Here is a 27928-nt window from a genome sequence, read left to right on the forward strand (position 1 = left end):
GGATCTAGATGTCGGAAGGAGGAACCCTCTTTTCCAGCAATCAGCAAGCGAGAATACTTTTTATTTGAAAGCAACTAGAGAAAAACACTCCCCAAAGCAAACCAAACCAAGGCTACCCCCCTCCAACACCCCTCCCACCCCATCATCTGTGGATCAGGGCGCCAGGTCCCATTTGGGTACCACGCGGCAGGGGATTCCCTTTCATCCTTCTCTCCACAGCCCCTGCCCGAGGGATGTGAGCGGGGTGCGGGTCCTGGGGTGCCAGCGAGGAGCCGCCCGCCACCCCGCCCGCCCCGAGAGAGGAGGCGGCTCCCGCCTGGGAGCCGCCCCCTCTCGCCGCCAGAGAACAAACGGGATATTCAGCAGTGGCGTGTGGCTGCCAGAGCAACTCCTCAGGGGAAATAAAGCGGCGAGGCAGACTGCACCGTAATCGCCTCTAGAAAAGCGCCTGGCCCCGCCTGCCGCGCACGCCCGGCTACCTGGGCTACCCCGCGGCGGCGCGTGCGAGAGAGCGGGAGAGGGCTCGCCGGGGTGCGGGGCGCGCCGGGGCGAGAGTCCGGGCCGGTGCGGAGCGCGCGGTGCTCCGGGGTGCGCGCCGGGGTGGGGCGAGCCCCGAGCGTCTCCACCGGCCATGAGGGGCGCGGGTGCCTGGGCCCCGCTCTGCCTGCTGCTGGCCGCCGCCGCCCAGCCCTCGCGGCCGCAGCCCCCGGAGAGGTAACGCGACCCCCGCCCGCGCTCCCTCCCTTCCGCCCTCTCTTTCCCTCGCCCACGGCTTGGCTTTACCCACTCCGCTTCGGGGCGCCGGGGGACCCACACGCCACCACGACCCCGGGAGGGGGCCGGCCTCGGGGTTCCTTCCGGCGCCCCCCAGCTCCGCCCGCCCCACGGCCCCGCAGCTGGCCGGCCACCACCTCTTCTCTCCTCGAAGATTCAGGCGGGCGCTGGGAAGCACTGGGACCCAAATGTGTGGACTTTGCTTTACTCCTGTTTTCTTCCCCGGAGAGGCTTTGCCCAGAGAGAGAAGCCTAGGGAAAAACGCGAGTTGCCCGGCGCCCGGGGAGCGGCTCTTGGCAAGTTTAACTCTTCAACCTCTGAGCTGCCAGATGGCTCCAGGACCTGGGCCGGGAGACCCGCCCTATGGCCAACTTTGCCTTCTCCTTTTCAATGAGAGGTTCTGCCAATGGCCAACGATTTTCAAACAAAGAGAGAATTAGGCATCTCTCCAAATCCAGGAAATTAAAACTTTTTCATATTAACCAATTACTTGTCTAGCTTTAAAACCATGCACTTCACGGAGCCTAGCTCTCACCCTCGCTCTCTCTCTCTCTCTCTGTCTCCCCCCGCAGTTAAAATTTCCATTTACCATTTTCCTGTAAGATCTTACCACTTACGTGGAGGACTTGATTGCATATGGATGGATGGATAGATTGATCTTGTTATTATGGTGGAGACAGATGGCAGCTGGACTGAATGTTTTAGCAGGCTAGAATTTATTCTAAGAGCTAACAAGTATTTCAAATCCCGTATATGATGCAGGCAGTCAATTGTCAGTCTTCACTTTATCCATATTAATAGACTGCATCTTTCTGAAATTGACATTAAATTGTTAGACAGTGTTTCAAATTTCTTTTCTTCTTTTATTTCCCCAGACCTGTTTTCACATGTGGCGGCATTCTTACTGGAGAGTCTGGCTTTATTGGCAGCGAAGGTTTTCCTGGAGTGTACCCTCCAAATAGCAAATGTACCTGGAAAATCACAGTAAGCATTTTTTAAGAGGGTATTCTCCAAAAGTGAATACTGGAAACAGTGGAAGAGCTGCTGCTTTTTTCCTCTGCTGTCAGAATTTGGGTTGGGGGCAAATGTCTGTAATAGTGAAATGTTGGATTTATCTCTACTATTTGGGAGATTTTTAATAGAACTAGTGGTGCCCTGCATTAACAGTTAGAAAGGGCTCGAGATAATGCTTGCAGGGATAAATTCTTAAAGCAGATGTGTGTCTGAAAACCCAGTCTGACTCAACTGAGTTTCATGGATTCAAAATTAAGGCTATCTTCAGGCAAAGGCCCATCATAGAGACTTCTAGAAGCTATTTGTTGCCTGTGTCTTTCATAAATGTCTCCCAGTGGCGGATAGAAGATCAAAGGTAGTACTCACCTCTGACTACTTTATAACCATTAGGGGGGAAAAAAGGGCAAAGAAAAAGAAAAAAAACAATCCCACTTAATGTCTCTGACTTAAAACCACCACTAAAGGCAATCTAAGAATAGAGAATAACAATAACTTAGGGGAGAAAAAGCCTAAAAACAAAAACTAACAAAATGCCCAGGTTGGTTACTAATGGCATAGATTATGCTGAGTCAAGGTAAGCAATCAGATTTAGAGACAGCCAGCCTTAAAAAAATAAGTCCGGATTTAGTCAGCTAGAGTGAGTCATCTTTCCAAGTGAGCATAGTAGTGACCATTATCTTTTTCATTTTTTTCAATTTTGGGAAGTTGTTTGGTACTTGAACACATTGGTTCACTGAAAGCTTCATTCAGTCAGATTGTACCACCCATGAATTAATGATTTTTAAAAGTAGGTACCTCTTATTGAGCACTTACTGGGTGCCAGGCACTGTGCCAAGTAGGTAACAAGCATAATCTAACTGAATCTTTGAAATCACTGTGAGGAAGTATGATTATCCCCACTTTATAGATGAGGAAGCTGAGGTCTAGAACAATCATATAAACTGACTTGATCAAGCATTGGGTAAGTCCAACTTTCTATGAAGTAAAGCCTATTTTGCAGTGAGGCCTTCCCACCAAGAAGGTCATTTGACAGACAGATATGGGGGGGTCTCCTTCCTTAAATAAAAGTCAGTTCCTATATGCATTGATGCTCTCCTGTAAAATATCGGCTATCTAATCAATTGGTACAGATTTCATTATGTTATTGCAACGCATGGGGCCAGGAGAGGATGGTCATGAAAACTAGCTCTGCAATATTGATATTAGCATAAATGTGAAATAAGGCTCTGAAACAAACATTAACTTGGTTTTTATATTATAGTTGTGTTTTAGTTATGATTAAATGGCTGTAAGTTAAAAGTGACCCAAGGAAATTAGTGACTGAGAGGCACCATGTGCCTAGCAGGTAGACTCCATGTTTAGCCCAGTGTTTTGGGTCTTCGGGGCAATGTTAGTTTTGGAGGTGGGGAAGGGTGTCCAGTGAAAGTTGTCCTTGGTAAAGGAGGGGTGTGCCCTCGCAGAGGCCTGACTACCTTATTTTTATGTGTGGGAAAGAGGAAGTATAATGGATGCTCCTTATGGGTACAATGTAAAGGTGAGGCATGCTGGCTCTCATGCCATCACTCATAAGCCGTGTGATGGATTTATCTTTAAACCTCAGGACTGTTGTGAAGATAACATGAGATGGTATGTATAAAGCTCTTTGGCTGAGTGTCTGCGTTATAACAAGTGCTCACTAAACGTTAGCTACCACCGTTACCGTTGTTGCTAGTATTGACTCATCCTTTCTTCTGACTGGTAGGCAATATGGCAGATCACTGCCACCCCCTTAGTATATTGGCTAAGCTGGGCTTGGCATCAGCTTTAAAGCAGCTCAGACTTTGATGGAACAATAGACTTTGTTATGTGTATCTAGGAAGCACTTATTTCTGTGCTTGGGTTCTCCTGTAATCTTACTGGAGAGATTCTGTGTGCGTTAGGACTAGGTTGGCTCCTAGTAACAGAGATCCAAAGTAACAATCGCTCAACCAGAAGCTTGGTTCTCTCCCATGTAAAGGAATCTGGAGGTAGGCAATTCAAGATTGGTGTGGCAGCCTCAAATCATTAGGCACTCAGTATCTGCTTAGATGTGTGCTCAAGTTCCAGCCATCAGGTTCATGGTTTAGCCAACAAAAAGGAAGAGAGGAAGGGCACAGATCCTCCCTTTAAGGACATTGTGCAGAATTACCTGCACCTTGCTGTTTACATTGCACTGGCTAGTTATTAGTTATATGGCCACTTCTAGCTGCAGGGAAGCCCTGAAATGAAGTCTTCATGTCAGGAATCCATGTGCTCTGCTAAAATTCAAGAGTCTTCTTTTGAATAAAAGTCTTCTATCAACTGTGGAAAGAAGGGAAAACAAGCAAACAACAAGCAGTCTCTGTGACATATTTATTTGTGGTTTGCCCAGGCTGCCTGAAATAATGCTCAAAAGTTGAGTAGCAAATGCAGCTTTTTTGAAAAATATATATTTTTAGAAAGCATAGGTAATGCACAAGAAAGGACTGTACAATTTGCTTTTCTCGTGAAAAGCTTTATAGTTTTCACTCTTAGCCATTTGATTCTGTTTCAAGGGACTGCTTCTTTTATGTTTGCATATGAGTAGCACCAAGAACTTCCAGAGGAGCCCAGTACATTCTCCTGGTTATAATTACAGCCTCAGCAGAATGTTCCCAAAGGCCTTGGATGCTCTCAAGATCTCAGTTTCAAAATATCTTCATTTCTTTGTATTTCACAAGGAAAAGCGCTGAATCGTTGGAAAAAAATATTCCCATTTCTTCTTCATGGTCCTCTGGTGTATCAGAGTAGAAGAAGGGAGCTCCCTAGCTTCTGTATATCCTTGGGTTGATAAAAGAAGGAGGACTGTGATAGCACTAAAGCTTGTAGAAGCTGGTAGCCCTAAGGTCTGTCATTCATTCAGCAAATGTGTGTTGGGTCTTGGGTACTACTGGAGTTTTGGTGAACAAGGCAGCCGAGCTCCTTGCCCTCATGCAGCTAGCATCCTAGTTTGGAGAGACAGGCAGTTAATGTTTAAACAAACAAGTAAACAAGAAAATATTACATAGTGATAACTGAATTATAAAAATAAAATAGATACTACTTCATATCCATCAGGATGGCTATTATTGAAAAAGCAGAAAATAATAAGTGTTGGCAAAGATGTGAAGACACTGGAACCCTTATGCATTGCTGGTAGGAATGTAACATGGTGCAGCTGCTGTGGAAGACAATAGAATACTTTCTCAAGGAATTAAACTTAGAATTACCATATTACCCAGAAATTCCACTTCGGGGTATATACCCAAAAGAAGTTAAAGCTGGGATTTGAATAGATATTTATACGTCCATATTCATGGCAGCGTTATTCACAACAGCCAAAAGGTGGAAGCAACCCAAGTATCTATCCATAGATGAATGGACAAACACAATATGGTATACAAAGGAACATTACTCAGCTTTAAGAAGTAAGGAAATTCTGACACATGCCACAACATGGGTGGACCTTGAAGACATTATGCTAAGTGAAATAAGCCAGTGACAAAAGAACAAATATTGTGTGATTCTGCTTACATGAGGCACCTACAGTAATCAAAATCAGAGACAGGAAGTAGAATGGTAGTTTCCACGGGCTGGGGGAGTAGAGGAATGAGAGTTAGTATTTAATGGATACAGAGTTTTAGTTGGGAAAGATGAGAAAGTTCTGGAGATGGATGATGGTGATTGTTGCACAACTTAATGCCACTGACCCATACACTTCAAAATGGTGGTACATTTTATGTTATGTATATTTTACCACAATATTAGATAATAACCGTATTCCAATTCCAAAAGGGGAAATCTGTAGAGACAGAGAGTAGATTAGTGGTTGCCTGGGGCAGGGGATAGGTATGGAGATTAACAGTTAATGGTCATGAGGGATCTCAAAGGTGGAAATGACCTATGGTGATGGTTGTACAACTTGGTATAGTTACTAAAAGTTATTTAATTGTGCCGTTAAAATGGGTGAGTTTTATAATATGTTAAATATACTTCAAGAAATATGTAGAAAAAAACAACAAACATAACATAGTGGTGGGATAGAAGTAGCTATGGATGAGGTGGTTGGGAATGGCCACTCTGAGGAAGTGACATTTGAGCTGAGGCCTGAGTGATAAGGATCCAGCCATGTGAAAGTCTGGGGAAGAGCATTTTAGGCAGAGGGACCGGTGGGTGCAAAGGCCCTGAGGTACAGACAAGCTTGATTTGTCTGAGGAACAGCCAGGAGGTCACTGTGGCTGGAACAGAATGAGTAAGCGGGACGATGGGAGAAGTAAAAAAGGTGAGCAGGGGCCTGTAGGCCATGGTGAAGAAGAGTAGGAAGCCGCTGGAGAATCTTAAGCAAAGGAGTATGTTCTGATTTTAAAAGATCATTCTGGCTGCTGTGTGGAAGATGAATTGTAGGGCGTTAAGAGTGGAAACAGGGAGACCGATTAGGAAGCTGTGTGGCCTCCAGGAGAGAGAAGATGGTAGAATGGACAAGAGGGATAACCAAGGAGATGAAGAAATGTGGACTCTTCTCCCTAAAGCAGTTGTCTTAGTAGTTCTGAATGCAGCTAGGGTGGAGTGGCACCGGCCAAGAGGCCCAACGCACCAGGCTCTGGACCCTTGCTTGACATCTGCTCCAGACAGGGCTGTGCTCTGGTGTGGCCTCATCCAAGGCAGTCCATTAAAGGCTTTCTGGAAACCAGTGGATCCAGTCCATTTTCCAGCTCCTGCAGTCAGTAAACCAAGAGTAGAATTCCCACTGGCTATTCAACATCGTAGAGACCCCTCAAGACGGAAGAGTCTCAGAGTAGCCCCCAAACTCAAGTTCCCGTAGCTAGAAAGATCCTGCCTCTCACCACTCATCTGCTTTGCAGTCCATTCTTCCAGACTGGAGATGTGTCCCAGCAAGGTGGCTGTCACCACCAAATCCTCTTCATCAAACTCTATCTTATCAGTGGGGGCGTGGAGGCGGGAAACGCCTAATGTTAACGTCTGTAAACTTTGAGAAAGGTGAAGGCTAGTGGTCACAAGCAAACTTTCTAGCCATTTGTATTGGACTTTCTAAGATGGAAGTACAGCTTGCAGATTGGAAATTTAGATTTGCCCTTAAATTATAGGACTTCAAAATTTTCCTTGCTATCTCTTGGACGGCTGCACTGTCTAAATACACTATCAACATTGGCTATTTAAATTTAAACTAATTAAAATTAAGTTAAAAATTAAAACTCCAGTTCCTCAGTCACCCTGGCCGTATTTCAGATGCTCAATGGCCACATGTAGATGGCAGCCACCATATTGGACAGTATATAATATGAATATTTCCATCATCACAAAAAGTTCCTTTGGACAGTGCTGTTCTAGAAAAATTTCGAGGTTAATTTTACTCATGTGAAGATATGTTGGGGACGCACGTGCTCCGTGCTGCTTAGTTGCACTTCTGCTTTGCAAACCCGGAAGCTGATGCTTGTTCTGTGTGGTGCCGAAGCTGTGACTGGAACTCAAGCCTCTTGACTCAACTATATCTTTCTGGCCACCAACTCTTGGTGACCTCAACTAGTCTTAGGTTTTACTAATTAATTTTGCTGAGTGTGTTCTAAAAAACGTATGGCTGGAGTTCAAATCAGAGAATTTGAAGGTTAAGAAATTGTTAAATATTTTGTTACTAATGATAACAAAGTTGAGGGTTTCTTAGTTTCTCATAAGAGTTGAGGTTCAGGACTGTAACCTAAGGGGCATCTGCATAAAATACCAAGTCTGCATACATGGAGGGTGGGTAGGACTTAAGTATGATTTGACAGCTAAGGGAAGTATAATTTTTGGAAAATGGTGGCTGGTCTTCTAAGTAAGCTTGGAAGGACAACATGACTGGGTTGAGGCAAAAGTCACCCAAAGTGATTGAAGGATGAGAACTGCGCCTGTACCAAGCCCGGCAACAAGAAATGAAACTCCAAGTGTTGACATACCACCACCTGGACCGCTCTATCACAGTGGTCCCCCTGCTGGGTACCTGTGCCCAAAGGGGCAAGACTGTGCAGGAGACAGTAAGAGACCTCTGAGATCCCTAAAACAAGTCAGGGAGAGTGGACCAGTGTCAAAAAGAGCACAGCCGGTGGGATGTGGCTCACTGCTACACTGGCAAGGCGCGTTTACCAAGAGCCCACCAAGCACAGCTGTAGGTGCTGGAGACACACAGATGAACACCTGGGAGATATGAGCATGGGAGGCTGCCTGGGATGACGCATTCCCCAGGCTCTGGGTGGGAAGGGAAATAAAACCCAACAGGCACCTTGCTTTCTTGGGTCCACCGGCACAAAGATCACCATTCTATTAACGGTTTCCTTATAAATTCATTGCAAACTTGGCATGTCACCCAATCCTTCGGTTCCTTGATCTTTTCATCGATAACTTGTTCATTTTATAATCCCAGTAGAATTGGAGATTCATATTGATAATTTGACACAATTTAAAAAAAAAAAGAAAAGAGGCTTTAGTAGCAAAATAATACCTTGTGAAAGCAACTCTATTCAGAGTTTGACTTGGGCTGCATATGGTATGGCCAGCTAAGTGGAACCAGCTGAAACTTGGTTTATAGCAACTATGCAAATTAGAGGAAACTTGAAGCCTAGAACATTCTGGGAACTCTCCTCGAATAGGTATGTAGGTATTGTTATTTTAAATTGGTTCCCAAAGTTAACAACTAAATATTGCATCTGAATTGCTGTTGTTACCTAACAGAAACAGCAGTTGGTATGCAGATATCAGTGAAAATGATTTTGTTCTTAGATTTAAAGGTGGGCATAATTTACAAAACAGTTTTTAAAAATGAGATTATTCCCGTATGTGGTCTTATTGTTATAAAACATTATCAGAATTACAAGGTATTTGTTTATGATTTATATCTCTTTTTTATTTCCAGAAAAAAGTTTGAAGGTACTGAAATTAGAGAGCAGATTATTGAAGGTTTCAGTTATTATTTTGAGCAGAAATCTGGCTTGGGAAAAAACCAGCAAACATTTGAGCAGTTTAAAATTTGGTGGTTCCTTTAACTCTGAAGTAAATAATGTGGGCTGATCAGAAAGTCACAGACTTATGCCAGAAATGGAAGGAGAATTATAGCAATGAATAGAGTCAGTCCTATTTAAGCCGAAAGTATGTGGCAAAGTTTTCCTTATTTAGCTAATTCATGCAGAGGAAAAAGGCATAAATTGTCATATGTAGAACATCTTCAGATTCCCCAGGTAATACACGTACTGTCATTTTGCTAACTACCTTATTTTTTCTATGCAACTGGAATTAAATATACTCGTTATTATACAGGTCGCAGATCTAAAATAATAACACATGGTTACTTCATCTGCATCCAATTCCGTGATGTCAGTGGATACATGTTAGTATGTCCATTTCACAAATGGCAAAAGTGAGGTCTAAAGAACTTGTATCTTGCCTAATATCCCTGCAAATGGTTTGAAAAGCCTAGCACATTTTCTGACTCAGTGACACAAATGCAGTATTATGCACTTATTTAACAAATAAACATTCGCTCAATGCTTATTGTACACCCGCTAGCTATGTACTGAGCATTGGGCTGGGCCCCAGGGCTAAAAGGTCAAGGCATAGTTTCTATGCTTACGGAGTTTATAATCTGGTAGGGAGTAGTTAGATAAGAAAATCAGTAGCGATTATGTTGTGTAAATAATTATACTACTCAGTGTAAGGAGTTTTAAGTATTGATAATGTGGAATAAGGCTGATTGACATTTTAAAAATTATTGAAGTTCTTAGGTTATTTAAATGAAAACAATTATTACCTCATGCAAAGAGTAGAAGATGTTATGACCCACTTTACATCTGTGCCGCTCTAAGACTTGAGAAATTGTTATATGTCCTTTGTTTGACAGCACAGGGCTGTTTTACAACACATGCCTTGATATTTCCAAATACACCTAATAAAAATTGCGTAAAGGCATTCCTTACCATGGGGTGATTTTGTTACTTATGTGTGTTAAAGTCATCATACTGAATCCACCCTCCAAAAGCCTGATTAAGTTTAAATGGCATTCACATTTACTTTAGAGAAATGATAGATTGAAAATGTGATTGGGGTTTACATCTTCCCACTAACCTTCATATGGCTTCATGAAAAGCAAGTCAGCAGTGGTGGGGCATGGAATTGCATGAAAATTGAAACATAGTGATGTTCTATTTAGATTGGGGCTAGGTATATAATTTGAGAAAACAAATAGTGAATTTAGACAGGAACTCAACATTTAAGTCGCTTAATCATACCTAAGGGTATGGCAAGGGGTTCTAAAATTACTGTAACTGTTATTTGCCTGGTATAACCACAGCAGGACAGATAGCGGAATGGAATTTTGGCCTTAAACACATATTTCCTGGCTTTAAAATACATGTAGGATTTAGAATTATATAGAGATTTAAATTCCAGTCAACTGTGGGGTTTGTTTTAATGCACCTATACATTTGTTGGACTAGGCTTCGTTACTTCAGCTGCCTGAATAGTAATTTAACCCCATGCTTGACTTAATATCATTCATATCTAATTCCTTAGTAAAGATGAGTGCAATTAACAGAGAATGTCTGCATACCCAAACTTGAGCACTCTATGAATGGGAAAAGAACACTATAGCTACATGCTGTCTGTTTTTTAATTAGGAGAGAATAATTCAGAAACATTGCGATTCTTATGACACTTAAACTGTCCCAGTTAGGTTTCAATTGATAAAATACTGGAAGCATTAAAACATTTTCCATGCTGCCTTCAGTCCTTCTGAGAAGCAGGAGGAATATAAATCCTAAATAAATAAGCAAGTAGGTGACGATTTCCCACTGGGGCCTCAGCCCAGTTTTTCTAAGTTTGTTTAGTGTCCTGCTTGCTTTTAAGGGCTTCTGTTGCTTGTTTTGTTTTGTTTTTCTTTGCTGTCTCACATGGAAATCAAATATGTTTTTATTGATTGAAAACATGATGTTTTATTAATGTGCTTATTTGTACCGCTTGTATTTTTAGGGCTGGTTGAAGGCAGATGCCTTAGAAAGGGCTTAATGAGTAGAGAAGAAAATGAGAGACCATGAAAATGGAGTCCTCTTTGGGTATTTCTTTTTTCTGAAAGAGATTCTCTTTAATAATATATTAATGACAAAAAGTCACTTTTCCTGAAACATCACTATAGTAATAGAGCACAAAGATAACACATTTAAAACCCCTCTATTAAAGAGCTGTATAATGAGAAAGCATTTAACAGAGGTAAAACACCCAGAAATGGTTTTAAAGATTGTATTATTAAAAAGACTGATGGAATTAGTTTCACACTCCTATCTCAGAGTTCAATTTATGATGTGAAATTATAGGCAAATTGGAATTGTTCCATAAAATCTGCAGATTCCTTGCCATCTATCAGGTATTGACAGAAAAAAAAAGAAAAAGAGAGTGGTTTCATTGCTTGGTTGCTCTATGCTGGAGACCAGAGAAGCATTTACAGGGCTCCTAATTCTAAGGCTTTCTCTCTCTTTTTTTTTTTTTCTCACATTGTCCTGCTTTCAGAGTTTGGAAAGTGTTCCCGTGGTTAGCTGCTGCACAGTCAAGTTTTATCTGTATGGATCATTATTCCTTGAGCCTATGAAAAACGTAATCACTAAAACACCCCTGCACATTATAATTTAGCAGCCTTATTGGCAGTGGCAATGGCGCTTTGGGGGTACTCTTGAATTTCTTATTCTAGGGACTTGGGAGAATAGAAGTGTTTTCTTCAGATATATTATGAGTCAAGGTGGCAAGTCTCTGTAAAACCAATATAAATATCTAAAAATAAATGGAACAACCACAGAGACGTGGGGAGTTGCAATTAAAGCTGCACAAACCCTGCCACTAAATATCACCTCTCTTTCACCACCTCAGCCCCAAGACACTCCTGGACATGACATATAATAAAATAGTGTTTCCCAAAGTGCAGAGGGAGGGAGAGACCTTTTAGTCACAGATGGGCTGTTCTGTGGACCAAGCTGATAAGAAGCACAGGGAAGCCAGTGGAGATTTGATTGCTGCTTACTGCTCCTAGAAGTGAATTGATAGTGTTACGGACTAGGGTTCTTGATCTTCCTTAATCGATAGAAATTGATAAGAGGCCAGACAAGAAATTCAGGCCGTGCTTTACTGGGGCCCCTGCTGCAGCAGCGGGGGAGCGAAAACAAGTAACAGGTTCCCTTGCTCATTTCTGGGGAAGAGCAGCAAGCTGGTTCCTTATATCGGGTGAGGGTGTGTCTAGGGGTTGGGCTGGAGGTGTGGCTTAGGTGGCTTGCCCACCCTTTTGGTGGAGTTGAGTGCAGGTGACCTGCACATTACCCCTGTTTTTGCTCCGGGCTCTTCAGAAGTGGCAGTTGGGTTTTTGATCTCTTTGTATCTTGTTGTCCATAATTTGCCCCAACTGGGCATACACGCAGTTATTTTTAGTCCCTTATAGTTTCTTTATATTTTGTTGATTGAGGAGACATTTTTCCAGGTGCAAGCACTGCAGCAGCGGGTCCCTGGTCCCAGCCTGTCTCAGTAAGGGTCTGATAGAGGTCTGATATAGACTTTCTAAAAGCCCTGGGCTATGATTGACCTTCTGGGAAGAAATCATAATTCATTACAACTATTTTTAAAGTACCTTTCAGAGATCAGATGCTGGGTTGGGCAGGGAGACTGTAATGTTTGGAAAACCATGTCCCAGAATAGGGCTTGGTGTGGCAAGGAGGCTTTCACTAGTCTGGGAGATGTCCCGGAAAAGATCACAGTAGCACAGGGTAACAAGGTTCACGGTGGAGTGTTGTAAGTATGGCGTCACTCAGTGACTAGTAGAAAGGGCATTGGCGAGTCATACTGAAATATTTTTCAGCTATTTACTAGGAGTGTGATGCACTTTCTAGAACTTTCCAAAGTTGGTTATCATGGCCAGACCTGCGTTGTAAAGGTAGCGTGAGGATTGAAGGAGGTGGTAGATGAGAGGCCCTTGATGCAAGAAAGTAGTCGATAAATTTTTTTTTTTTCAATCTCTCTTCCAGGACTGTAATAAGCCATAAAAGGGTGGTGTTTGTGTAGAACTTGTCTGCAAGCCAATGCATTTCAAGCTGGATGGTAATCCCTTTGGGGCATGGCTAGCTCCCATGGGTATTGGAAATACCCATTCCTACTCACTATGTCCTTTCTTCACTTAAAATATGGTCTTTCATAAGACTTTGTCCACAGAAGTGCTTCCAAACCTTCCCTGATTCTCCTCAAGCTAACCACCTCCCACCCAGCACCGAGAATGCCCCTTAACTTTTAAGACTAGGGTGCTTAGAGGCAGAGAAATGATTGTCAGTTAAGAATTGCAAATAATTTTCTGTCTTTAGAGATGGGGATTTTAATTTGCTTTTGGAGGCTCAAATCATCAGAATAGTCCCCACTAGTTATACAAATTAAGTAATGAATTTATTCATTAATTCCTAATAGAGATACCCCATGATATAGTATTGATAGTTAAGAGTGCAGTTTCTGGAGCCAGACTACCTGGGTTCAAACACCAGCTCTCCTATTATGGTGGTGAATCCCCAAAGATGACCCCTAAATAACCTCACCTCCTGGTATTCACGCCTTTTTCTAGTACCCCCAAACATTGAATCTTGGCTGGCCCTATGAAAAAATAGAATGAGACAGAAGTGATACTACATGACTTCTGGGGTTGGGGCATAAGAAATCTTAAAGCTTTTGCCTTAGTCTCTTAAAACATGAACTCTGGGGGAATCTAGCTGCCATAAAAGGACTGCCATGCTATGAGGAAGCCCAAGCTAGCCTTGTACCGAGGCTTCATGGAGAGAGAGAGAAAGATGGTCAGACAGCCCCCAGCTCTTCCAGTATTCCCAGCTGGGGTGCCAGACATATAAGTGAGAAAGTCATCTTGGAGGACCAGCTCCAGTTAAGCCTTCAGACAACTTAAGCCCTAGCTGAGAACTGATAGTAATTGCATGAGATAATTCAAGCAAGAATCACCCAGCTGAGACCAGTGAAGTTACAAAACCATAAGAAATAAGAGTACATTGTTGTTTTAAGCCACCAAATTTTGGGGTTGTTTGTTATGCAGCAGTAGATTACCAAAACAGTTACTTACTAGCTATATGACCTTGACCTTGAGTTACATACTAGCTGTATGACCTTGAGATGAGTTTCCTCATCTATCAAATATGGCTAATAATACTCTCTACCTCATAGGATCATTTTGGGCATTAAATTAGTTATTGCATGTACAGTATTAAAAACCATGCTTAGCACATGGTAAGTACTTGAAGAAAAAGTATTATTCATCCATGAAATATTTATTGAATGCTTAATATGTGTCAGGCCTTGTTTTATATTCTGGAGATATAATAGTGAAGGTTCTCGTACTGAAGGTGTTTACTCTCTATGGGGGGAAGAGAGACAATAAAATAGATCACAAATAGTAGGGTAGGAATAAGTACCATGAAGACAATAAAACAAGGTGATGTAATAGAGACTGAGGCTGACGATGTGACATTTGAACTGAAACCTGGATGATGCAAAGCATCTCCCCACTGATGGTTCCTGAAGAAATTGTGAGGTCATCACTGCTCTGAATGCAGATGACTAGGTATGTGGCATTAAGCAACTTCTGACATTTCTTGTCCATTACGAGTACAAAATGTCTTCTGGATGATTACGAGTGAAAAGGCCTTGCTCATGAATTAAGGTTAACTCCTGTGGACAGGGTAGTGGATTTGGTTTGCTTCTTTATATTTGGTTTGTTTGCCTTTTTCTTTTGAAAGGTGCTTTGGGATGTGGACAGGGGAAGAGCTGAAGGGTCAGTTTTTGTGCGTAATGTTGTCTTGGGTCCCATGTGACATGGAGTGATGCAGAGTTGGGAGGAACGTGTTGTCCTCATCCTGGCTCACAAGTCTCTGCAACTTGGGAGGGAGCAGAATCTTAGGAGCATCAGAAGATAACACCCTTGAAACAGATAGATGCTTCCTCTTCATCGGCCCATTCAGGGGACTTGGTGGGCACATCCATCACCAGGAACATTCTATTTATCCATTCATCTGTGAATTGACACTTGGGTTATTTCCACCTTTGGGCAATTTTGAATAACGCTGCTGTGAACACTGGTGTTCAAGTGTCTGTTTGAGTCCCTGCTTTCAATCCCTTTGGGCATACACCTAGGAGTGGAATTGCTGGATCATGTGGTAATTCTCTGCTTTATGAGGAGCCACCAAACTGCTTTCCAGCAGTAAGAGAGGAAAGACGTGAACACTATCACTAGGGAGCCAGACAGCTTTGTGGGCCGGTGTAGACATCCCTTGGAGATACTCCAAAACAACTGAGATTTTAGGGGGGATTCTGGCACAGTCATCAAGCTAATAGGAACTTGCACCATTGTTCTTTAGGGATTACAACTAGGCATTTATTGTGTGGGGGATACATATATATGGTAGAAAAAAAAATTTTTTTACTGCAAGGCAATTATCAGGAGCCATACATCTACCCTAGGAATTGCCCAATATACTTGTTTTAGTTATTATAATTGTGATTTATAATTTTAATGAACTTGCTTTATTACTCTCCATAAGTCTTATATATATTTATCCCTATAAATCTGAGCAATGCATATAGTTTTATTACTCTCTATAAATCTTAGCTATTTATATATCTGAAAATAATGAAACTATATTTCTTAGTAGAGAAATAAATCATAGAATTATTAAGTCAGAAAGGAATTACCAGAAAGCATTCCTGACTGTCTATCCCCCAGTGCAGACTGGAATCTACTTCCTCTGTGTTCCCATAGCATCCGGGGAGTATCTTTTTTGCAACACTGATCACTGATCATCTGTTTACTAATCTGTCTCCTCTACTAAATTGAAAAGCTCTTGAGGACAAGACCCTTGTTTTAGTTTTCTGTTCTCCTAGTAGCTAACATAGTGCTTGACACAGGCAATAGTAGCCGATGAGAGAATGAATGTATAAATGAATGAATGTTCGAATGAATGAGTGAATGAATGAATAGATCAATGACTACACCTCCTTTTAGGCAGAACAGCACAGAAGCTATAAATCTCTGCAGAAGAGTATCAATTTATTGCCAGAGATCTCTAGGGAAGGAGACTTATTCTGAAAATGACTTATTCTGAAAATGTTTGTGATCTGCAGAATGCTACCGTTAAAAGAGATGTTCCCTTCCTGCATCCTCCTTGCTTCTAGTTGTGTGCCATATGTGTGCTGTTTGCACCTCCCCCTGCGTTTGTGCGTTATCCGTCACCTTATGGCTGTACTGGGTGACCAGCAGTCAGTCAGCATAACATCAGTGACATGAACAGAACACCACACCCTGTGGATTTAATGTCGATTTCTGCATATTTACTTTCCAATATGGGTGAACATTCTTAGATGCATCATTGTGTGAAGTTCTTCTTCTGTGCCTTCTGTTCCACTGCACAGTGTCACTATAAATACGCATTACACTTCTCACATACGCAAAAGTACAGTGCTGCAGTATTAACGTTGACTTTGTAAGCTGTTAGTTTTATGTATAAAACCATTCGGGGTTGGAATTTGTAAATAGTTAAGTAGAGAAATAGATAAAACAGTTAATATGAATTAAGAGTGTGTTTTCTTTTTTGAATTTTATTTTATTAAAAACATTTATTTTATACAGCAGGTTCTTACTAGCTATCCATTTTATACATATTAGTGTATATATGTCAATCCCAATCTCCCAGTTCATCCCACCACCACCACCACCAAGAGTGTGTTCTGTTAGCTACTTCACTTTGGTAAAAACGTTATATTCTTTTAAAGCCAACACATCCTTATAAAAACGTAAGTGATAGAAGGCTGAATGAAAGAGATTAGATTATAACATTCTCACATTTGTAGAAATGCTTGGTTGAATGAGCATTTATAACGTTGAATAATATCACCTTAAGTATTTAAGTTTAGGTATTTCATTCCATTTAGCCAATAAATCTTTTGAAAAAAAAAGTCATTTGGGGGCAATTCTTCACATCTTGTGAGGATGAATTAACAGTAAAATTGTCATCCTGTTGATGAGGACACTTGCCTCTGGCTGAGTAGTGATTTTCACACTTCCCCAAGATATGTATTCAGTGATCCTGGGGGCTTTTATGAGGGAAACAGACATGGTAGCTTCTGTTGCAAAGCCAGGCAACAAGAGGCAAGATTTTTCTTCCCACTTAGTGTTATTTTGTGAGCTGTGACGAAGACACAAGATGGAGCACCTATGAGGGATGCAACAAGAAAGGATGTTGGTATGGGAATCAATGAAATTATTTTATTTGATTTAGGCAAAAAGTATTTACTGAGCACCTAGCATGTTCTAGGCAGTATTTGGGCACCAGGGATATGTCAATGAACTGGGCAGACAGAGATTCTTGCCCTCAAGGGGCTTTGCATGCCTTGCATGTGCTGGGAGCAGCGAAGAAGGCTGTGGAGTGAACAAAGGGGAAGGGAGCAGACGCTGAGGTCAGACAGGGAAGGGTGGGGTAGATCCTATAAGGCCTGGAGACCAGTGTGCGTGAGATAGAGAGCCTATCAGTCAGGGTCTCCATGGAAAACAGCATGCTTGAAATAGCATGTTGGGGATGGGGTGTTGTTTACAGAGAAGCTGTTTAAAAAGAGTAGGGAAGCCTAGAGGAGAGAGATATTACTAGAACCCAGGAGTCAACCCAAGGGGACCTCACAGAGAAGGAGCCAGGGAAGTTAATATCCTGACCTAATTCTCTTCTGTGTTTTCCGTTTCCTGTTGGGGCTTCCCACGGCCACAGCACCCGAAGACAGTGGTTGATGCATTGATCCAGGTCAACCACCCAGTAAGGGGAGTAGGATGGAGATGGGAGGAGAATGGATCCAGAGGGACAAATGGAAGACATTGGGCACAGGAAGCCTGTATCAGCAGTCTCCAGAGAAACAGGACCAGTAGGACATGGATATACATATATACACATGCATATATACATACAAACACATACACAGGTGTATATAATGTACGTATATGTATACATATAAACACATATACATATCTATATATAAATATATACACACATATACATACATACATATATAAAGAGATTTGTTTCAAGGAATTGGTTTATGCAATTATGGAGGCTGGCCAATCTGAAATTTGTAGGTCAGGTCAATTGGCTGGATTCTGTCAGTCGGGAGCTGAGATGCTGCAGTCTTGAGGCAGAATTCCTTCTTCCTCAGGGAAAGGTTTTGCTCTTAAGGCCATTCAGCTGATTTGATGAAGCCCACCCACATTATCAACACAGCCTTCTTAGTGAGCTGATTGTAGACGTGAACACATCTATGAAGTACCTTCATGGCCACACTTAGGTTAGTGGTCAATTGAATCATTAGGTGCTACAGCCCAGCCAAGTTGACACATGAAACTAACCATCCAGCGCCACATCAGTGTTCTGGGCCAGGAGTGACATAATGTGACTTGTGCTTGTAAAGGATCACCTGGATGCTGTGTTGAGAATAGAGCATAGGCTGCTGGGGTGGAAGAGGGGAGCCTAGGTAGGAGGGTCTTTCTGTAATTTAGATGAGAGGAGATGATGGCTTGGACCAGCATGGGAGCCACAGAGGAGGTGAGAGCTGGTCAGTGTCTGGATATACTTTAAAGTAGAGCCAATAAGAATTGTCGATGGACAAAATGTGGGGTGGAAGAGAAACAGAGGAGCCAAGGATGGCTTCAGAATTCTTGGCCTGAGCAAACCGGAAGGAGGAGATCAAGGTGGCACAGAAGCTGGGGTGGAGCGGATTTGCCGGGGTGAGCAGGGGTTCCGTTATGACATGTTAAGCTGGGGTGTACGTCAGACCCCACAGCAAAATGTCCTTCCAGATACCGCTTAACCAGCAGAGAGGACAGGCGGCAGGTAACAGATTGCTTCCTATTCTTGATCCAGTGCCTCAGAAAAAGTAATGAAAATGTTACAAACTTGATCAAATGGCAGCAGTGAGCCCTGTCGTTAAAGCGTGAGGTTCAAGGAGCTGCTGCAGTATAGGACTATGCTTAGGTGTGCCGGCGGCTGACGATAAAGGTGCTCATGAAGCTTTTGAAATGAAGAAGGTATATAGTAAAAAACAAAAAAATCACTTCACCTCACTGTTAATGTCTATAAAGACATTTCTTCTGCTTCAAATGACCTGGTGTGTTATAGCAATAAATCCTATTTCTTGCCTACCCTAAACTTATTATTCAGAGCCATAACGTCACTATTTTACATTGAAAATTAGGAATTGGAATCTTTTGAGTTTGAACTGGGGTACAAAGCGTTTGGTTGCTGAGACTTTGGCATATTCCCAACACCGGATGTTTTCCTTCACCTTTCAGAGAAATAAATCAATAACTTAACATTGGGCATATTTTCAAGCTGCACCAAATGCTGCAGCAGAAAGTGAAAAGATACTTTCTAGAGCTAAGTATTATCAAGACAGAATCAGGAACCCATTCGTTGCTCTTGCCCAAACTGAAACAGTCAGCTTTCTAGGCCTTGAGTGTGATAAATCCATCAGCCTTAACATTTTACAGAATGCTGCCACGTGTAACGAGAAATCACTGTTATTCCGGGTCCTAATTTGACTTGACTCTCCGGAACTTTCTGACAAAGCCAGCAAACGCTTGCTGCCATTCTTGACATCCTATGACGCTTAGGATTTTCTAACTTTTAGAGACAAGAATAAAAAATAAAACTGACTGCCTTTGGTTCTATTACCAAATGTATTGGCACACTCTAGAATCATCCCTCTTGTTATCGTGAAAATACTATTAATTGCAAGATAGTAAATGAATTTAATTTTAGACTTTTAAAAACAGGCCTAGAGTTGACAAACTGTGTACATTGCCTGTATCTGTTAAATGGTCCTTGGAGGCCAAAAGTTTGAGGAACACTATTCAAGACAGTGTTCTCCTTAAGAGCAGAAGCCACAGTTATGTTTATCCTTTCCTTAGAGCCCAGCAGGTGACCTGACACATAGTAGGTCCTTGATAAATATTTGATTAATTTATTGAAAAAAATTGGATAGCCTTCCTAGAAGAAACAAAAGAATTATCATTGTTCCCTTGTGTTTTTTGTCCTGCCTGCAAGGAACTTGCATTCGTTTGGGAAGAGTTTACAGCCATCGCATTCCTGTGTTTTACTGATGAGTTATCATCAACACATTCTGTTGCACTTTCCTCACACGTTTCAGTTACTTTTCTGAGCAGAGACAAAGAACCACAAGTCACAACCCTCTACAACAATTCAGCTTTAGCTCCCTTGGGAAACTGTCAAATTAACCACTAATATTTTCTGGTTTTACTCACTTATGAAATGGCTGTTACTTCAGATTAAGAATACAGTTGATATTAATGCTACTGAACTGAACTTGGGTCCGCTTGCCTGCCCACTGTGCAGCAAAGCCAATCTGATGACACTGGTTTGTAGTGAAGGAAAGTACAGTGTTTATTTGTGGGGCACCAAGCAAGGAGAATGGGCAGCTCATGTTCAAAAGACCCAGACTCCCTGATGGCTTTCAGGGAAGGGTTTTTAAAGGCAACATTTGGGATGAGGGTTGCAGATCATGGACTTTCTTCTGATTGGTTGGTCGCGTGGTAACAGGGTGATGTTTTTGGAATCTTAACCATCAACCTTCTGGTTCCAGCCATTCTGGGGTCTACAAGCTTGTGGTCAGCATGTAGTCACTATTTTCCCCTTTAGTGTGGGTCTTAGTTTCTGCAGAACAACTGGAAGATATGCATCACATTGTTATGTCTATCCCTTGAGGAGGAACTAGGACTCTGTTTTATCACTGAACTATTGTTTAGGCTATCGCTACTTTTCTTGCTTAACTGCTTTTCCTTTGTTTCTGAATTCCACCACTTCTCTAATTAGTAACTGGTTGAGTCTGTGCTTTGGAACTAAAGGAAGGCCCAAAAGACTAAAGCCTTTCTCTGCACACAAGAAACAGGGGACACGGAGGGGGGTGGCTTTTGTACCTCTGTGGGCTCCACGGGGTCCTGCTCGGTTTCACTCCCCCCTTTTCTTTGATACTCTTCAATCCTGAGGGGAACAGGGGCGGGGCAAGAACGGAAGTAAAGTTTTGGATAGAGAGGTTAATCGTAAACTTGGCAGGGTAACTCAGTTTTAGGGAGACTGGGTTTCATTAACAGGACAGCATAAATTAGATACGGCTTGTGGTAAGTTGTGAGATTTTTATACTGGATCACGGGGCGATGGACTATGACTAGACTTTATAGCAATTTGTTGTTCAGGTTCATATCAATTTCAGAATTCCTCAATAGCAGGTTTCAAGTTTGCACAGTGTTGTGGATGGCACTTAACTAGTGGCTGTGTTATGATACATAATACTTGTAATTTTAGCCAACATTTATTGAGCCTTAAGTAAGCAGCAAGCACTGTTCTAAACTCAGTAGATTGAAAGATATATGTTCGTACCATCTGCATGACATTGTGTATTTCTGCTTATTTTAGTTCTGGAGGGTTTTTTTTAGGTATACTTTACATAGAGTGAAAGGCACAAATTTAATATTTATAATTCAATGTATTTGACAAATGCATCCACCTGTGTAACTGACACCTCCTCCATTTCCAGTACCCAGAACCTTCGCTCTCACTCCTTCCCAGACAATTCAACATCCCTCCACGGTACAAGCACCATAGATTAGTTTTTCTTGTCCTAGAACTTCATTAAAATGGAATAATTTGGAAAGCACTCTTTTTTCTTCTTCAGAATTTACTCAGCATAATGTTTTTGGATTTATCAATACTGTTGTGTCAGTAGCTTGTTTCTTTTATTGCTAAATATTATTCCATTGTATGAGTACACCACGGTTTGTTTATCCATTCTCCTGTTGATGGGCATTTGGGCTATTATGAATAAAGCTGCTGTGAACTTTTTGTGTAGGGCCTTTCAATGCATATGTGTTTTCTTTTCTCTTGTGCAGCCACCTAGCAGTAGAATTCATGAGTCATGGGATAGGTACACATGTAACTTCATAGGAAACTGCCAAAGTGGTGACCCTTTTACACTCCCACCAGCAATGGCAGAAAGTTCTGTGTGCTCCACATTCTAGCATTTGATATCATCATCAATCTTTCATTTTATTTATTATTTTTTTAAACAACTTTATTGGAGTATAATTGCTTTAAAATGGTGTGTTACTTTCTGCTGTATAACAAAGTGAATCAGCTATACATAAACATATATTCCCATATCTCCTCCCTCTTGCATCTCCCTCCCACCCTCCCTATCCCACCCCTCTAGGTGGACACAAAGCACTGAGCTGATCTCCCTGTGCCATGCAGCTGCTTTGCACTAGCTATCTGTTTTACATTTGGTAGTGTATATATGTCCACGACACTCTCTCGCGTTGTCCCAGCTTACCCTTCCCCCTCCCCATGTCCTCAAGTCCATTCTCTACGTCTGCATCTTTATTCCTGTCCTGCCCCTATGTTCATCAGAACCTTTATTTTTTTAGATTCCGTATATATGTGTTAGCATGCAGTATTTGTTTTTCTCTTTCTGACTTACTTCACTCTGTATGACAGTCTCTAGGTCCATCCACCTCACTAAAAATAACTCAATTTAGTTTCTTTTTATGGCTGACTAATATTCCATTATATATATGTGCCACAACTTCTTTATCCATTCATCTGTTGGTGGACACTTAGGTTGCTTCCATGTCCTGGCTATTATAAATAGAGCTGCAATGAACATTGTGAAACATGACTCTTTTTTAATGATGGTTTTCTCAGGGTAGATGCCCAGTAGTGGGATTGCTGGGTCATATGGTAGTTCTATGTGTAGTTTTTTAAGGAACCTCCATACTGTTCTCCATAGTGGCTGTATCAATTAACATTCCCACCAACAGTGCAAGAGGGTTCCCTTTTCTCCACACCCTCTCCAGCATTTATTATTTGTAGATTTCTTGATGATAGCCATTCTGACCGGTGTGAGGTGATACCTCATTGTAGTTTTGAGTTGCATTATTCTAATGATTAGTGATGTTGAGCATCCTTTCATGTGTTTGTTGGCAGTCTGTATATCTTCTTTGGAGAAATGTCTATTTACATCTTCTGCCCATTTTTGGATTGGGTTGTTTGTTTTTTGATATTGAGCTACATGAGCTGCCTGTATATTTTGGAGATTAATCCTCTGTCAGTTGCTTCATTTGCAAATATTTTCTCCCATTCTGAGGGCTGTCTTTTTGACTTGTTTCCTTTGCTGTGGAAAAGCTTTTAAGTTTCATTAGATCCCATTTGTTTATTTTTGTTTCCATTTCCATTTCTCTGGGAGGTAGGTCAAAAAGGATCTTGCTGTGATTTATGTAACAGAGTGTTCTGCCTGTGTTTTCCTCTAAGAGTTTTACAGTGTCTGGCCTTACATTTAGGTCTTTAATCCATTTTGCGTTTATTTTTGTGTATGGTGTTAGGAAGTGTTCTAATTTCATTCATTTACATGTACCTGTCCAGTTTCCCCAGCACCACTTACTGAAGATACTGTCTTTTCTCCATTGTATATTCTTGCCTCCTTTATCAAAAATAAGGTGACCATATGTGTGTGGGTTTATCTATGGGCTTTCTATCCTGTTCCATTGATCTATATTTCTGTTTTTGTGCCAGTATCATACTGTCTTGATTACTGTAGCTTTGTAGTATAGGCTAAAGTCAGGGAGCCTGATTCCTCCAGCTCTGTTTTTCTTTCTCAAGATTGCTTTAGCTATTCGGGGTCTTTTGTGTTTCCATACAAATTGTGAAATTTTTTGTTCTAGTTCTGTGAAATATGCCATTGGTAGTTTGATAGGGATTGCATTGAATTTGTAGATTGCTTTGGGTAGTATAGTCATTTTCACAATGTTGATTCTTCCAATCCAAGAACATGGTATATCTCTGCATCTGTTTGTATCCTCTTTGACTTCTTTCATCAGTGTCTTACAGTTTTCTGCATACAGGTCTTTTATCTCCTTAGGTAAGTGTATTCCTAGGTATTTTATTCTTTTTGTTGCAATGGTAAATGGGAGTTTCCTTGATTTCTCTTTCAAATTTTTCATCATTAGCGTATAGGAATGCAAGAGATTTCTGTGCATTAATTTTGTATCCTGCAACTTTACCAAATTCATTGACCAGCTCTAGTAGTTTTCTGGTGGCATGTTTAGGATTCTCTCTGTATAGTATCATGTCATCTGCAAACAGTGACAGTTTTACTTCTTCTTTTCCAATTTGTATTCCTTTCTTTTCCTTCTCTGATTGCCGTGGCTAGGACTTCCAAAACTATTTTGAATAATAGTGGTGAGCGTGGACATCCTTGTCTTTTTCCTGATCTTAGAGGAAATGCTTTCAGTTCTTCACCGTTGAGAATGATGTTTGCTGTGGGTTTGTCGTATGTGGCCTTTATTACGTTGAGGTAGGTTCCCTCTATGCCCACTTTCGGGAGAGTTTTTATCATAAATGGCTGTTGAATGTTGTCAAAAGCTTTTCTGCATGTATTGAGATGATCATATGGTTTTTATTCTCAATTTGTTAATGTGGTGTATCACATTTGTTTTGTTAATGTGGTGTATCACATTGATTGATTTGCGTAAATTGAAGAATCCTTTCATCCCTGGGATAAATCCCACTTGATCATGGTGTATGATCCTTTTAATGTGTTGTTGGATTCTGTTTGCTAGTATTTTGTGAGGATTTTTGCATCTATATTCATCAGTGATATTGGTGTGTAATTTTCTTTTTTTGTAGTATCTTTGTCTGGTTTTGGTATCAGGGTGATGGTGGCCTCGTGGAATGAGTTTGGGAGTGTTCCTCCCTCTGCTATATTTTGGAAAAGTTTGAGAAGGATAGGTGTTAGCTCTTCTCTAAATGTTTGATAGAATTCGCCTGTGAATCCATCTGGTCTTGGGCTTTTGTTTGTTGGAAGATTTTTTTTTTTTTTTTGCAGTACACGGGCCCCTCACTGCTGTGGCCTCTCCCGTTTCGGAGCACAGGCTCCGTACGTGCAGGCTCAGGGGCCATGGCTCATGGGCTTAGCCGCTCCATGGCATGTGGGATCTTCCCGGACCCAGGCACGAACCCGTGTCCGGTGCATCGGCAGGCAGACTCTCAACCACTCCGCCACCAGGGAAGCCCCTGTTGGAAGATTTTTAATCACATTTTCAATTTCAGTGCTTGAGATTGGTCTGTTTATATTTTCTGTGTCTTCCTGGTTCAGTCTCGGGAGGTTGTGCTTTTCTAAGAATTTGTCCATTTCTTCCAGGTTGTCAATTTTACTGGCAAATAGTTGTTTGTAGTAATCTCTCATGATCGTTTGTATTTCTGCAGTGTCAGTTGTTACTTCTCCTTTTTCATTTCTAGTTCTATTGATTTGAGTCTTCTCCCTTTTTTTCTTGATGAGTCTGCTAGTGGTTTATCAATTTTGTTTATCTTCTCAAAGAACCAGCTTTTAGTTTTATTGATCTTAGCTATTATTTCCTTCATTTCTTTTTCATTTATTTCTGATCTGATCCTTATGATTTCTTTCCTTCTGCTAACCTTGGGGTTTTTTTCTTCTTCTTTCTCTAATTGCTTTAGGTGTAAGGTTAGGTTGTTTATTTGAGATGTTTCTTGAGGTAGGATTGTATTGCTATAAACTTCCCTTTTAGAACTGCTTTTGCTGCATCCCATAGCGTTTGGGTCATCCTGTTTTCATTGTCATTTGTTTCTAGGTATTTTTTGATTTCCTCTTTGATTTCTTCAGTGATCTCTTGGTTATTTAGTAGGGTATTGTTTAGCCTCCATGTGTTTGTAATTTTTACAGATTTTCTCCTGTAATTGATATCTAGTCTCATAGCATTGTGGTCAGAAAAGATACTTGATACAACTTCAATTTTCTTAAATTTACCAAGGCTTGATTTGTGACCCAGGATATGGTCCATCCTGCAGAATGTTCCATGAGCACTGGAGAAGAAAGTGTATTCTGTTGCTTTTGGATGGAATGTCCTATAAATATCAATTAAGGCCATCTTGTTTAATGTGTGATTTAAAGTGTCTGTTTCCTTATTCATTTTCATTTTGGATGATCTGTCCATTGGTGAAAGTGAGGCGTTAAAGTCCCCTACTATGATTTTGTTACTGTCGATTTCCCCTTTTATGGCTCTTAGCATTTGCCTTAAGTATTGAGGTGCTCCTATATTGAGTGCATAAATATTTACAATTGTTATATCTTCTTCTTGGATTGATCCTTTGATCACTATGTAGTGTCCTTCTTTGTCTCTTGTAATAGTCTTTATTTTAAAGTTTATTTTGTCTGATTTGAGAATTGCTACTCCAGCTTTCTTTTGGTTTCCATTTGCATGGAATATCTTTTTCCATCCCCTCACTTTCAGTCTGTATGTGTCCCTAGGTCTGAAGTGGGTCTCTTGTAGACAGCATATATATCGGTCTTGTTTTTGTATCCATTCAGTCTGTCTCTTTTGGTAAGCACATTTAATCCATTTACATTTAAGGTAGTTATCGATATGTGTGTTCCTTTTACTGCTTTTTTAATTGTTTTAGGTTTGTTATTGTAGGTCTTTTCCTTCTCTTGTGTTTCCTGCCTAGAGAAGTTCCTTTAGCATTTGTTGTAAAGCTGGTTTGGTGGTGCTGAATTCTCTTAGCCTTTGTTTGTCTGTAAAGGTTTTAATTTCTCCATCAAATCTGAATGAGATCCTTGCTGGGTAGAGTAACCTTGTTTGTAGGTTTTTCTCTTTCATCACTTTAAATATGTCCTGCCAGTCCCTTCTGGCTTGCAGAGTTTCTGCTGAAAGATCAGCTGTTAACCTTATGAGGATTCCGTTGTATGTTATTTGTTGCTCTTCCCTTGCTGCTTTTAATATGTTTTCTTTGTATTTAATTTTTGATAGTTTGATTAGTATGTGTCTTGGCCTGTTTCTCCTTGGATTTATCCTGTATGTCCTGCGCTTCCTGGACTTGATTGACTGTTTCCTTTCCCATATTAGGGAAATTTTCAACTATAATCTCTTCAAATATTTTCTCAGTCCCTTTCTTTTTCTCTTCTTCTTCTGGGACACCTATAATTCGAATGTTGGTGCTTTTAATGTTGTCCCAGAGGTCTCTAAGACTGTCCTCAATTCTTTTCATTCTTTTTTCTTTATTCTGCTCTGCAGTAGTTATTTCCTCTATTTTATCTTCCACGTCACTTATGCGTTCTTCTGCCTCAGTTATTGTGCTACTGATTCCTTCTAGAGAACTTTTAATTTCATTTATTGTGTTGTTCGTTTGTTTGCTCTTTAGTTCTTCTTCGTCCTTGGTAAACGTTTGTTGTATTTTCTCTATTCCATTTACAAGATTTTGGATCTTCACTATCATTACTCTGAATTCTTTTTCAGGTAGACTGCCTATTTCTTCTTCATTTGTTTGGTCTGGTGGGTTTTTACCTTGCTCCTTCGTCTGCTGTGTATTTCTCTGTCTTCTCATTTTGCTTATCTTACTGTGTTTGGGGTCTCCTTTTTGCAGGCCGCAGGTTCGTAGTTCCCATTGTTTTTGGTGTCTGCCCCCAGTGGGTAAGGTTGGTTCAGCAGGTTGTGTAGGCTTCCTGGTGGAGGGAACTCGTGCCTGTGTTCTGATGGATGAGGGTGGATCTTGTTTTTCTGGTGGCAGGACTGCGTCTGGTGGTGTGTTTTGGGGTGTCTGTGAACTTATTACGATTTTAGGCAGCGTCTCTGCTAATGGGTGGGATTGTGTTCCTGTCTTGCTTGTTGTTTGACATAGGCTGTCCAGAACTGTAGCTTACTCGTCGTTGAGTGGAACTGGGTCTTAGCGTTGAGATGGAGATCTCTGACAGGGCTTTGGCCATTTGATATTACATGAGGCCAGGAGGTCTCCGGTGGGCCAGTTTCCTGAACTCGGCTCTCCCACCTCAGAGGTTCAGGCCTGACACCCGGCTGGAGCACCAAGACTCTGTCAGCCACACGGCATTGGAACCCATATTGAATCTCTAGTTCAGGGTCTTTTGGAGTGAAAACGTGATGAGCTCTGGAGCAGCACCATAGATAAACCTTAGATGATCATCAGTCTTTCTAATCTTAGTTATTCTGGAG

The 27928-nt window shown here is 41.3% G+C and overlaps 1 protein-coding gene across 2 annotated transcripts in view; it reads left to right on the forward strand.

The window, feature by feature from the left end:
* The first annotated feature begins 348 nt into the window (after nt 1-348).
* The window catches only part of PCOLCE2 (procollagen C-endopeptidase enhancer 2), a 71211-nt gene continuing 43631 nt past the window's right edge, over nt 349-27928 (forward strand). Inside the window, exons 1-2 of one of the 2 annotated variants that reach the window (XM_029214753.1) lie at nt 349-714; nt 1650-1758. In XM_029214753.1, coding sequence (XP_029070586.1) covers nt 632-714; nt 1650-1758 — 192 coding nt within the window. In that variant the 5' untranslated portion in view covers nt 349-631. The remainder of the gene's footprint in view (nt 715-1649; nt 1759-27928) is intronic. The other variant, XM_029214752.1, reaches the window with a different exon arrangement.

Source organism: Monodon monoceros, unplaced genomic scaffold (assembly GCF_005190385.1).
Source record: "Monodon monoceros isolate NGI ecotype Baffin Bay Population unplaced genomic scaffold, NGI_Narwhal_1 Super_Scaffold_11, whole genome shotgun sequence".
Lineage (NCBI taxonomy): Eukaryota > Metazoa > Chordata > Mammalia > Artiodactyla > Monodontidae > Monodon > Monodon monoceros.